Raw genomic sequence first — 12,831 nt, forward strand, 5'->3', positions numbered from 1 at the left:
CACCGCGCTGAGCACCGTGCTACGGTCCCAAACGCCAGCGCCTTCCCTCTCCGCAGCTGGGCCAAACAGCTGCAGCCCTGGGCCAGCCTCCAGGCAGCTTTACTCACAGTAATTCTGTGGTTTGGGGCGGGGGGTGGGAGCTGAGTGCTCAGGGACTTTTATTTAGTCAGACACTCTGGTTACCTTCTCCAGACCTGACCTCTGTGAAGCCTGAAAGCAGCTTCCACCAGCAGGAGTTGGTCCAATAGAAGACATTTTCTCTCACATTAAAGGACTGGGTGGGAACTTGGGAAATCTAGCGCTGGCAAAGATTTCTTATAAAGAAACCACTTAATCTCTGCGTGTTGGGGCTAAGGTGGCTTTAAACCACTGTTGCACCCTCACAATCCTGTGCTGCTTTGGGCACAGGTAGCACTTTCCAGAAACTCAGCAGTGTTGCAGCCCTGTCACGCGAGTGATTGGAAAGGGGCCTTGGGATGGCAACCTTAGCTCCACAGTGCCTGCACTGAGATGTGAGGGTGTTAGGGACTCTGTGTGCCCCCTCACGGCCATACAAAATGTAAAAGGGTCTAAAGGCAGAGGTGAGGATCTTAACCCTAATTTCTAGATCATGTGAAAATGGAAACAAAGGATAGATGTGGATACGAGCAAACAAAACAGAAAGGTCCATAGGTATAAATATTTCTTTTGATGAGTGGTCTTTTTAGAAGAGTTCTGTTCATAGTGATTTGCTTTTATTCAGACACATTAAGTAATGTTACAGTGGTACTTCAGTCCCTAACTCCACCTATCCCCCAGAAATGTCTTGGAAGCCCGGGGTACAGGATTATTTTCTCTGTATCTGGTAGGAGTCTCCAAAAGTGGCAATGCTGAATTCATAAAGACTAATCCGATGAGGTGCTGAGTGCCCTAATGCTCAGTACTTCACAGGATTCAGGGTCTGATTTCTAGAATAGACATCAATAGGAGCCGTAGATACTCTATACCTCTGAAAATAAGGCTTTGGGCCTTCAAACTGTTGTTCTGGTGATACTTCCAGCCTTGCAGTGAAAGATATTAGATGAATAACTTTGCACCTGTTCATTGTGGCAAAGTATAGTCTACTTAAATACAGGATAAAGTATTTCCCCAGATAGGTTTCAGAGTGGTAGCTGTGTTAGTCTGTATCAGCAAAAAGAATGAGGAATACTTGTGGCACCATAGAGACTAACAAATTTATTTGGGCATAAGCTTTCATGGGCTAAAACCCATTTGATCAGATGCATGGAGTGGAAAATACAAAACTTTTGTAGTGATAATCAGGATGACCCATTTCAGACAGTTGACAAGAAGGTGTGAGTAACAGTAGGGAACAAATTAGCATGGAGAAATAGTTTTTAGTTTTTGTAATGACCCTTCCACTCCCCGTCTCCATTCGAGCCTAATTTGATGGTGTTCAGTTTGCAAATTAATTCCAGTTCTGCAGTTTCTCATTGGAGTCTGTTTCTGAAGGGTTTTTTTGTTCACAAACTGCCACTTTTAGGTCTGTAACTGAGCGTCCAGAGAGATTGAAGTGTTCTACCAGTTTTTGAATGTTATAATTCTTGAGGTCTGATTTGTGTCCATTTATTCTTTTGTGTAGAGACTGTCCGGTTTGGCCAATGTACATGGCAGAGAGACATTGCTGGCACATGCTGGCACATCACATTGGTAGATGTGCAGGTGAATGAGCCCCTGATGGTGTGGCTGATGTGATTAGGTCCTTGAATAGATATGTGGACAGAGTTGGCAACAGGGTTTGTTGCAAGGATAGGTTCCTGGGTTACTGTTTTTGTTGTGTGGTTGCTGGTGAGTATTTGCTTCAGGTTGGGGGCTGTCTATTAACGAGGACTGGCCTGTCTCTCAATGTCTGTGAGAGTGAGGGATAGGTTGTAGATCCTTGATGATGTGCTGGAGGGATTTCAGTTGGGGGCTGAAGGTGACAGCTAGTGGCATTCTGTTACTTTCTTTGTTGGGCCTGTCCTGTAGTAGGTGACTTTGGGGCATTCTTCTGGCTCTGTCAATCTGTTCCTTCACTTCTGCAGGTGGTTACTGTAATTTTAAGAACGCTTGATAGAGATTCTACAGGTGTGTGTCTGTCTGAGGGATTGGAGCAAATGCAGTTGTATCCTAGAGCTTGACTGTAGACAATGGATCGTGTGGCGTGTCCTGGATGAAAGCTGGAGACATGTGGGTAAGTATAGCAGTCTAGGTTTCCAGTACAGGGTGGTGTTTATGTGACCATCACTTATTGGCACCGTAGTGTCCAGGAAGTGGCTCTCTTGTGTGGACTGGTCCAGGCTGAGGGTGGGATGGAAACTGTTGAAATCCTGGTGGATAGTGCAAGCAGAGTAGAGGCATTAGGAGATGAAGCCTTGTTCTAAGTCAGCCATAAAAATGGTGCAAGCAGAGTAGAGGCATTAGGAGATGAAGCCTTGTTCTAAGTCAGCCATAAAAATGTTGGCATACTGTGGGGCCATGTGGGTATCCATACCAGTGCCGCTGCCCTGAAGGTGTATACATTGTCCCCAAATGTGAAATAGTTGTGGTTGAGGGCAAAGGGAGTGGATGGGTCATTACAGAAACTATTTCCCTCCATGCTAATTTTTCCCCCTACTGTTACTCACACCTTCTTGTCAACTGTTTGAAATGGGCCGTGGTGATTATCACCACAAGTTTTTTTCTCCTGCTGATAATAGCTCACCTTAATTGATTTGTCTTGTTAGAGTTGGTATGGCAACCCCCATCTTTTTATGTTCTCTGTATATATTTTTTTATATATACACACAGCTATCTTCCTACTGTATTTTCCACTTGTAAGGGTCCAGTGCTGGGGCTCGTCCCTTACAGGCGCAGCGGGGAGCCAGGGCGCCTTGCTACACAGCAGCAATCTGTCCAGGGCACAGACCCTTCAGCGGGGCTGAGCAAACAAAGTCTCTGAGCAAGTCAAGAGTCCTGGCCCTTCAACAAGGGCTGGGCAAATACAGAGTTAAACTCCCCTCTAGGCCAGGGGGAGTCTGCCACCCTTCCGAGTGTGGGACGCTGGCCCTCCCACTCCACTGCGTCCCAGCCCGGGGCCATGGCCGCGGCAAAGATTCGCTGCAGCCAGTGGGGATCCTAGCCAAAACACACTGACATTGGTTCGGGGTCCCCTGGAGTCAGACTGGGGTTGGCTACTCCCAGGCCACTTCCAACCTCCCCCTCTCTAGGTACCCGTCTCTCACCGGCTTCGTCTGGGGGGTCTCAGACCATGGGCTCCTCAGGATACGGGCCATACGCTGGGGCAGGCTGGGCCCAGCGGGAGCTCAAGTACCAGCATCTGTCCCCTCCAGCAGCCTGCACCTAACTGAGCACTGTGTCCCGCCTCTTAACTTCCAGGGGGCGGGGAAAGGCAGCGGTGGCTCCACCCACCTCGGCATCTATTCTGGCTCATCCTTTTCAGATGCTGTGGAGAGCCAGGGCGCCTCACTACACCACTCCATCTGATGAAGGGGGTTTATAGCCCACAAATGCTTATGCCTAAATAAATTTGTTAGTCTCTAAGGTGCCACAAGTACTCCTCGTTCTTTTTCGCAGATAATAGTAGTTCCAAAGGGACTCAAATGCATTGTAACTGCAGGAGAAAATGTTTAATTCTGGATTCCTAATAGTAGCTTTTCAATGTATTCAATCTGTGTATTTTTACATAACAGTTCCTACATAAATGTAATCTACTGTATTTTTCACAGGTTATAAAATGCAAGGCTGCCATTGCCTGGGAAGTGGGTAAACCACTCTCTATCGAGGAGGTAGAGGTTGCACCTCCGAAAGCCCATGAAGTCCGTGTTAAGGTACCCTACTTTTGGTTTTAGTTGTCTAAAACAAGATGCAAAAATGTGTTCCCTTCAAGTTCCTGATATTCAAATAACTAAGCTCAAAAATACTCATCCAGCTTCATAGTTGATTTGACACCTGTTAACTTTCCCTGTTGTTTCAGTCATGTTATTGGACACAAGGGGTACATCTCTTCAGAGGCCTCAGCGAGCTTTGCAAACGTGACTGTTTCACAAGATGTGTTCTTTCATTTCCATACAGATAGTGGCCACAGGGATCTGTCGAACAGATGACCATGTTCTGAAAGGTTCTTTTCCAAATATAGATTACCCAGTTATTCCTGGCCACGAAGGAGCTGGGATTGTGGAGAGTATTGGAGAAGGAGTGACATGTGTGAAACCAGGTATGGAGGGCTTGCTCTTGCACCCATTGAAGTCAATGGTAAAACTTCAGTGGTGCAGGAGCAGACCATTACTGTGTGGATATGCGGTGAAGGCAGCCAGATGAATTTAAATGATTTTGGTGCTGACTCTAAATGGTTGCCTTCTCAAAATTCTTTGATCCAGTATTGGAACTGAATTTTTCAAAGCTTAGCCACAATTTAACTTTGTGAATAAATTCCTTGCACGATGCTTTTAAAGTACTAAAAGCAGTGCTTCTCCATCACCTACTGACAAAGACAAGATATTCTTCTCCCTCCCACCTCAGGAGAAAAAGTCATCCCTCTGTGTCTTCCCCAATGTGGGGAATGCAGCTCCTGTTTGAATCCTGACACCAACTATTGCCTGAAGACACAGTGAGTTTGTTTCAACTTCTGTTGCCTGAATCTCACCCTCAGTTTTTCTGACAATATTAATCATCATATATTACGTCTCTTAACAGCCTCCATGAATCCCAGAACCTCATGCCGGACAAGACCAGCAGATTCACCTGCAAAGGGAAAGCAATTCACCATTTCCTGTGGATCAGCACCTTCTCAGAATACACAGTTATGCCTGATTCTGCCATTGCAAGAATTGATGATGATGCTCCTCTGGATAAAGTCTGTCTGTTTGGCTGTGGATTTTCCACCGGTTATGGTGCTGCCATCAATACTGCCAAGGTTACCGCCCCCACCCCCCATGTTCCAGGACTACAATTCAATCTATGGATAGATTCTTACAGAGTCCCCTGTTTTGTTGTTATGCAGGTTAAACCTGGTTCAACTTGTGCCATCTTCGGTTTGGGAGGAGTTGGCCTCTCTGTTGTTATTGGCTGTAAATCAGCCGGTGCTTCCCGGATCATTGGGATCGACATCAACAAAGATAAATTTACCAAGGCTAGAGAGTTAGGAGCCACTGAGTGCATCAACCCTCAGGACTTCAAGAAACCTGTTCAGGAGGTGCTGGTTGAGATGACTGGCCATGGTGTGGACTATTCCTTTGAAGTCATTGGCCACACAGATACTATGGTATGTAAATGCACACTGCAGTTGTTTCATAAGTTTCACTCCATGTGATGTTGTCATCTTTTTTTTTTTTTTTTTAAAAACCAGGTAGCTGCCCTGGCATCCTGCCACATGAACTCTGGCACCTGTGTGATGGTTGGAGCACCTCCTTCAGGATCACAGCTGTCCTTTGACCCTATGCTGCTGTTTACTGGACGTACCTGGAAAGGGAGTATTATTGGAGGTATGGAGATTCAATTCTGATTGCTCACTAAAAATCTGGAGTAAACAACTAGTGATTTCAGTACTCATCATATGTTTTTCCAGGTTGGAAGACTAAGGATTCTATCCCCAAACTAGTGTCTGGTTATATGGAGAAGAAATTTAATCCAGATGTGCTAATAACACACACTTTACCATTTGATAAAATCAATGAAGGATTTGAATTGTTACAGTCAGGAAAGAGGTGGGTGGGTTTTTTTAAACTTACATATATGCTATGATGCAGCTGAGCAAACATAACTATTGTCACTGCCTGCTTTTGTTTTATGTTTCAGCATTCCCAGCATCCTTCTCTATTAAGGTTCCACTTCTCAGACCAGTAACAGCAGGGGGAAAAATTAGCATGGGGGAAATAGTTTTTGTAATGACTCATCCATTCCCAGTCTTTGAGCCACAGTTTAGGAGAGCCTGCTTTACAGAAAGCATGTAGTGTAGAACCAGCAGCAGCTGGATTTCATTACCCTCTCTGGGAGGGAGATACACATTCCTGACATGAAAACAAGAGGATTGCATCTCAGGGTTTCATAAGGGAGGTCTATAGTAATGACAAAACAATTCCTCTTAAAGGAAGCCACATATTCAAAATATGATATGCATAAGGGCTGATTGGAAAGGGAATGACTAAATGACCCCAGGGGGCTTTTCCATCTCTAAATTCTGGGATTAATGGCCAAAGCAGAGATGGGCTCCTTATGCATTTATAGTTCAGCCAATAGCATGTTGGTCGGGCTATAACAGAGGTTGAGGTAATCCTGAATCTTGAGAAATGTTCACAGTTACACACTGTTTGATGTCATTTAACCTGACTTTTTTTTTCTATTTCAGTATCCGCACTGTCCTGCTGTTTTAGGATCGGCCTGGGGGTTATCAACAGCATGACACATCTCATCCAAAATCTCCTCCCTGTAATATTTATAGCTACTAATATATCCTACAAAGTATCCTCCATTGGTGATTTAAATCTTTTACCCTGTTGTCCCTTTCTGTGCTGAATCCTCGTTGTTTAATTAGTACAATTATAAGCATATGAATCCAGGAACAGGTAACTCCAGTGCAGCAGTTCTCAATCTGTGGGTCAGGACCCCAAAGTGGGTCACAACTCCGTTTTCATGGGGTCGGCCAGGCCTGGTGTTAAATTTGCTGGGGCCAAAGCTTGAGCCCCACTGCCTGGGTCCGAAGCTGAAGCCCAATCCCCACCACCTGGAGTCGAAGCCCTTGGGCTTCCCTCCCTGAGGTGGCTTTGGCCTCCCTGTCGGGGGCAGCAGGGCTTGGGTGGGCTCAGTCTTTGGGGTTGTCATAAACAGATGAGTAAGAGTTAATAAACAGAAGTACTTCATATCTCTTTTGCCTGGAAAGGGTTAACAAGATCAGTGAGCCTGGCTGTCAGCTGACCAGAAGACCAATCAGGGGACAGGATACTTTCAGATCGTGAGGGAGGGAAGTTTTTGTGTCTGCTGTTAGGATTTGGTGGTTGTTCACTCTGGGTTCTGAGAGTGACCAGACGTGCAACCAGGTTTCTCTGCAATCTCCCTGATACAGGTTCTTATAAATCCAGAATAGTAAGTACCAGGTAGATAAGGCGAGTTAGGCTTATGTTTGTTTTCTTTATTTGCAAATGTGTATTGGGCTGGAAGGAGTTCAAATTTGTATTTTGCTGAAAGGATTTTAATTTGTACTTGTATACTTAGGATAGGAGGGTATTCCTAGTGTCTATAGCTGAAAGACCCTGTAACATATTCCATCTTAAATTTACAAAGATAAGTTTTACTGTTTTTTCTTTCTTTAATAAAAGCTTTTCTTCTTTAAGAACCTGATTCTTTTTTTTTTATTCTGGTCAGACCCCAGTGGACTGGGTCTGGATCCACCAGGGAATTGGTGGGAAGGAGGAGGAAAGAGAGGTTAATTTTCTCTCTGTATCAGGATTACTTTTTCTCTCAAGGAGAGTCTGGGAGGGGGAGAGAGAAGGAAGGGGGAAGGTGGATTTTCTTCTCTGTTGTAAGATTCAAGGAGTTTGAATCACAGTAATCTTCCAGGGTAACCCAGGGAGGGGAAGCCTGGGAGAGGCAATGGTGAGGGAAAGGATTTACTTTCCTTGTGTTAAGATCCAGAGGGACTGGGTCTTGGAGGTCCGCGGGCAAAGTTTTGGGGGGACCAGAGTGTACCAGGCACTGGAATTCCTGGTTGGTGGCAGCGCTACAAGTACTAAGCTGGTAATTGAGCTTAGAGAAATTCATGCTGGTACCCCATCTTTTGGACGCTAAGGTTCAGAGTGGGGAATTATACCCGCCCCCCCTTCGAGACATATAGTATTTTTTTTGTTGTCAGAAGGGAGTCACAGTGCAATGAAATCTGAGAACCCTTGTTTAATGTTTAAATCTTTAAATATGTTACATAATACTCAATGGTGTAGTGAAAGAAATTGCAATATATGGCATTCATTAGCAGGATATTAGAGAACTCTTTTCTTTACTATTTCTGATTCAAGTATATAATATTTTAAACATCAGTCATTATATCTTGTCATTTGCCTTTTTAAATTCTCTTGAACCTGCAAGATGCTCAGTGCCCTCAACTGGAGTCCTAAAATCTTTCCAAGTTTATTCAAATACAAGTGTGTTAATTTCTCTGTTTTTCTTCCTTTGAACTCCCAACCCTCTCCATCTGTCTATGGTCACTCAGGTAGCGAGGTTTGTAATGACACAGAATGCCAGCAACCAAACACCAAATGCTTGAATTGTTACCTCCAATAGATGACATGTAACCAAGTCACAAATCTAGATACATGAGGGTGCTATGCCATTGGACATATTGCTCATTTTGCAGTTTCAACTTTCATAACTCTGAAATCAGACTATGTTTAAAAAAAATCAGGACCATTCATATGCATCTTGCACTCCTGCTTGTTTAAATTAGTTGTTGGGCTGATCTGAGAGGAATGTAGTTTTGGACATTGTTCCAGTTTGTTTTTATCCAGAAAACTTGTACATAGGCCCAAAGCTTTGGAAATTAATTAAAGCAATTAAATGAAAATTGTCATCAATTAGCATTATTACAATGTTTCTGTCAAACCCTGCATAGTTATTTGCACTGTTTAAATACAGCATAGTCTGAGAATTTTTACTCCTTTTTATAAAAAAGGGAAAACAGACAGTGGAATATGGCTGCAGTCTGAGAGATTGTGCAGCTTGGAAAGGATGGGATTATCTGTTACTACTTGCAAGAATGAAAGGAGAACTCAATTTCAGTCAATATCTGTAAGAATTTTTGTTTCTTATTTCAGTAATTAGACGTTCAAAATGATCACATTAAGAATGGATGTTATATTTGTGTTGTAAAGCATGTGAACTGAGGTTGCTCTGGATGTTAACGTAGCCTTAACTGATGCAGTCCTTGATCTGTATTGATTCTATCAATATGAAATGTCCTTGAGAAACCACAACTCTCAGTTAATGATTTTTTGTGGGGGAGTTAATATATACATATTTCACATTTTTAAACAGGAACGGTTTATTAAAACCAGCTTATTCCGAGGTTGAAGAATTAGACGTTACTTGTTTACTGCCATATCACTGTTCAGGCTTACTGTGCACTTTGCTCAGAAAATGTACCTAATTATTCTATGGGTCGTGAAACTTCTTGTTTTCTGAACCTTTTAGGGTACATTTGATCACCTGTTCAAGCTTTTCTCCACAACATTCGGGCTAGAAATGTACTTTAAAAAAAAAATGAAAGCTGTGATTTTCACATAAACACACATCTCCAGGAATTAGAGCTTCAAGAAAAACACCAAATATGATGAGACTCAAAACTGTGAAAGCTGGCAATAATGGATACATCATGTTTATTATGTCTAAAATAAGAGTGAGCTCTCCCGAGTAGAGATTCTGACTTTCTTATAGGCTCAACCACCTACCACATTTTTAGTGTTGTAGAAGTCATACAATAAGAAAAGCCTGAATCGTAACGTTGGGCCAGGTGCATGCATCTCAACAAGAAGAAACCAGATTCAGGTAAGATGGAGAAACATAACTGAGAAGCCATTTCAGACAAGAACCAGAATTGTTTAGACTGGTCTGTAAACAATTGTGGCATTCCAGCCATTTATCACAAATTGTCAGTGTTCCAAAAGATTATTTACAAGGGTTGCACAACAGCTTTCACAACACTATTCAGCTCTTGCTATTTTTTCTTGTGAGCTCACAATATTTAGTGTTTTTCTAAAATCCCCAGCACCTAGACTCAAGTGCTTACACAAGAATCTGAGTTTCAATATTTTATTTTTTTTTTAAAAAGGTTCCTAGACTTAAAGTGTATGTTTTACATAGCAGATGGGAGCATGCTTCCCAGCACAGAAACTAGCCAGCTTGAGCTAGTGTGCTAAAAATAGCAGTTTAGCCATGGTGGTATGGGCACCAGCATAGCAGATGCCTGAGTGCAATCACACCCGATCTCCTGGGTACGTATTCAGGATAGGGTTGCCGGTGTCCAGTTTTTGACCAGAACGCCCCCTCAAAAAGGGACCCTGTCAGCTCCAGTCAGCACCATTGAAGGTCCAGGTGGTGGTGCAGCGGGGCTAAGGCTGGCTTCCCCCGATTCCTGGAAGCGGTTGGTATGATCCTGCCCCCACCCCGGGAAGGGCTGCAGGGGCAGTGCCTGTGGGTGGGGCAGTATGCAGAGCCTCCTGGCCGCACCTATGCCTAGGAGCTGGAGAGACATGTCACTGCTTCCTGGGAGCCGCCTGAGGTAAGCGCTGCCCAGAGCCCGCACCCGGAACTCCGTCCTGCACTCCAAACCCCTGTCCCAGCCTGAACCCCCGCCTGCACTCTGAACCCCTCAGCCCCAGCCCTGAGCTCCCTCCCACATCCCAAACCCTTCATCCATGGCCCCACCCCAGAGTCCTCACCTACAGCTGGAGCCCTCACAGCCCAACCTCCTGCCCAAGCCCTGTGCCCCTTCACAAACCCCAGAGCCAGCACCCACAGCTGGAGCCCTCACTCCCCCACGCACGCCAATCCCTTGCCCCAGCCCAGTGAAAATGAGCGAGGGTGGGGGCGAGTGATTGATAGGAGGAAGGGAGAATGGAGTGAGTGGGGGCAGGGGAAGAGTGTTTGGTTTTTTGCAATCAGAAAGTTGGCAACCCTAACTCAGATGGCTCTCTCAACTGCCACCCAGGCTGCTGCAGTCACACTGTTGTTGTCATGCTGCAGAGCTAGTGTGTGTCTGGTGTCTACCACTGCTGGGAAGCACATTCACAGCTACAGCGTAGACATGCTCTATGATTGCAGAAAAAAGCTTGAAAACGTGACCTCAGTGCCTCCTAAAGGCTCTAAAAACAACATAAATTTAAAAAAAAACCCAAAACATTGTTTTAAACCTCATAAATGTTTTGAGGCCTGACTCATGCTTTTTGAACACTTGGAATTATAAATACTGGAACAATCGCAACAAATGGTCCTCCTAGGCATTTTTAACAATGCAGTCTGCTCCTATACTGCTACCGCCAGCCTGCTACTTATACACAGGACAGCCACTTTCCAAAGTGCTCTCTGGCCTCAATGCCATTTACTGGTCTCTTCTGAGTTTCACTATTTTTCTCTCAGCAAGTCTCAAACTGTGGGTAGGGACCCCAAGTGGGTCGTGATCCAGTTTTAATGGGGGTTGCCAGGGCTGGTTTTAGACTTGTTGGGATCTGGGGCCAAAGCCTAAGCCCCACTACCCAGGTCTGAAGTTGAAGTGTGACAGCTTCAGCCCTGGGTGGCAGGGCTCAGGTTACAGACCACCCATCCCGAGTTGAAGCCTCTGGGCTTTGGCCTCGCCCCTGGGGCTGTGTGGCTTGGGCGGGCGCAGGTTCAGTCCCCCTGCCTGGGGTCATGTATAGTAATTTTTGTTGTCAGAAAGGGGTCACGGTGCAATGAAGTCTGAGAACTGCTGTGGCCTATCCACTAGTCATCAGGACTGGCTAGAGATGCTGAACTGAGTCTCTAACTGGTCCTTTCCCTGCACCTCATTTTGTGGGCAGCGCTATTGTAAATCTAGCAAACCAGGTATATTGGGGATAATTGTGACGTCTGGTACATGTAAAGGGCTTAAAGAGAAATAGGCAACAAGAGGCATTATTTCCCCAATGTTTCATGTTCTTTGTTCTACAAATGGCTTTCATTGTTGTATCAGACTTTGATTAGGTTATCATACAAACGGTGGTAATAATAATGCATTGCACTTAGGCGGGAAGAGGAGAGTGGGTGTTGTGCAGGTTGCCGTCAGGGTGATATCTTCATATTGCTCTGAGAAAGCTTGTAGTAACCAGCTTCTCTTCCTCCCACTTGTAGTGAGGACAACACTCTGTCAGCAACACTTAGAACACTCAAGCAACTAGCCCAAGTTGGAGCAGCCATGCTGCAAAACAACATTGGAGCTACCACAGCGATTGGATTAGTGGTTGATGAGTTGTGGTAACTAATCTAAACCATAACCTGTAGCTGCATCCCCACTGTATTATAAGCCGGAGGGTCGGCAGCATGAGCTTCAACTTATGGGCCAGCTAGCTTGAGTTTAAACCACCACTTAACTAGAGCTAGAGATTTTTGTTTGTGGATAGGATTCAGGTTAAGGGCAACACTCGAGATATAATTTGAGTTAATACTGCAGAGAAGATGATTTTGGAGGATGCTGTTCCCTGGGAAGGTAACAGAGTAAGAACAGACCTGCTGCTAAGGAAAGATGCTAGAGCAGAGTGTTTGCAAGGGAGAGGGATGGAATAAAGTCCCATCCTTACCTATAAGGTAGCACAAAGGCCCTTTTGTCTTGTATTTGAGGAGGTAGAAGCAAACTGTAGGGCAGTGTAGTGGGGCACACTGCCCCACTCCCTGTGAGAGTGGGCTGTGGCAGGCCAGGGCACCTGCACAGATGGGGAGCCAATCAGGGCCCAGTTTGGAGACAGCCAATCAGGGCCAGGCTCAGATGTATATAAAGGCTGCCTGGAGCAGTCAGTCTGTCACAGGCCTTTGATGGGGGAAGGTCAGTCTCCAAGGGAGGAGACTAGCACCGCGGACAGTGCAGTGCTGGCCAGGCTCAGGGAGGCTAGGGAGCTTGAGCCTGTAACCCGCCAGGCTGCCGGCCTTGAAAGGAAGGGCCTAGCGGGTGCAAGGGCTTGTAGGGGAAGCGGCCCGAGAAAGCAGACAGATGAGGGGAGAGAAGGAGGACAGCGAGGCTGCTGCCAGAGGGTCCCTGGGCCGGGACCCAGAGAAGAGGGCAGGCCTGGGTCCCCCGCTTCACTCCTTGCAGTACACCCA

The 12,831-nt window shown here is 45.4% G+C and overlaps 1 protein-coding gene across 6 annotated transcripts in view; it reads left to right on the forward strand.

Annotated features, from left to right (window-relative positions):
* Window positions 1-12,831, forward strand: part of LOC127046850 (alcohol dehydrogenase 1-like) — an 86,681-nt gene that overhangs the window by 57,358 nt on the left and 16,492 nt on the right. For 2 of the 6 annotated variants that reach the window (XM_050944457.1, XM_050944465.1), the window contains exons 2-9: window positions 3,747-3,848; window positions 4,093-4,234; window positions 4,540-4,627; window positions 4,714-4,933; window positions 5,021-5,281; window positions 5,366-5,501; window positions 5,585-5,723; window positions 6,365-6,435. The exons of 1 other annotated variant lie outside the window; for it this stretch is intronic. In XM_050944457.1, the coding sequence (XP_050800414.1) occupies window positions 3,747-3,848; window positions 4,093-4,234; window positions 4,540-4,627; window positions 4,714-4,933; window positions 5,021-5,281; window positions 5,366-5,501; window positions 5,585-5,723; window positions 6,365-6,389 (1,113 nt within the window). In that variant the 3' untranslated portion in view covers window positions 6,390-6,435. Of the gene's footprint in view, window positions 1-2,081; window positions 2,213-3,746; window positions 3,849-4,092; window positions 4,235-4,539; window positions 4,628-4,713; window positions 4,934-5,020; window positions 5,282-5,365; window positions 5,502-5,584; window positions 5,724-6,364; window positions 6,436-12,831 lie in introns of those variants that run through there. 3 more of the 6 variants (XM_050944459.1, XM_050944460.1, XM_050944467.1) reach the window with 3 other exon arrangements.

The sequence above is a fragment of the Gopherus flavomarginatus genome, chromosome 3 (genome assembly GCF_025201925.1).
Source record: "Gopherus flavomarginatus isolate rGopFla2 chromosome 3, rGopFla2.mat.asm, whole genome shotgun sequence".
Lineage (NCBI taxonomy): Eukaryota > Metazoa > Chordata > Testudines > Testudinidae > Gopherus > Gopherus flavomarginatus.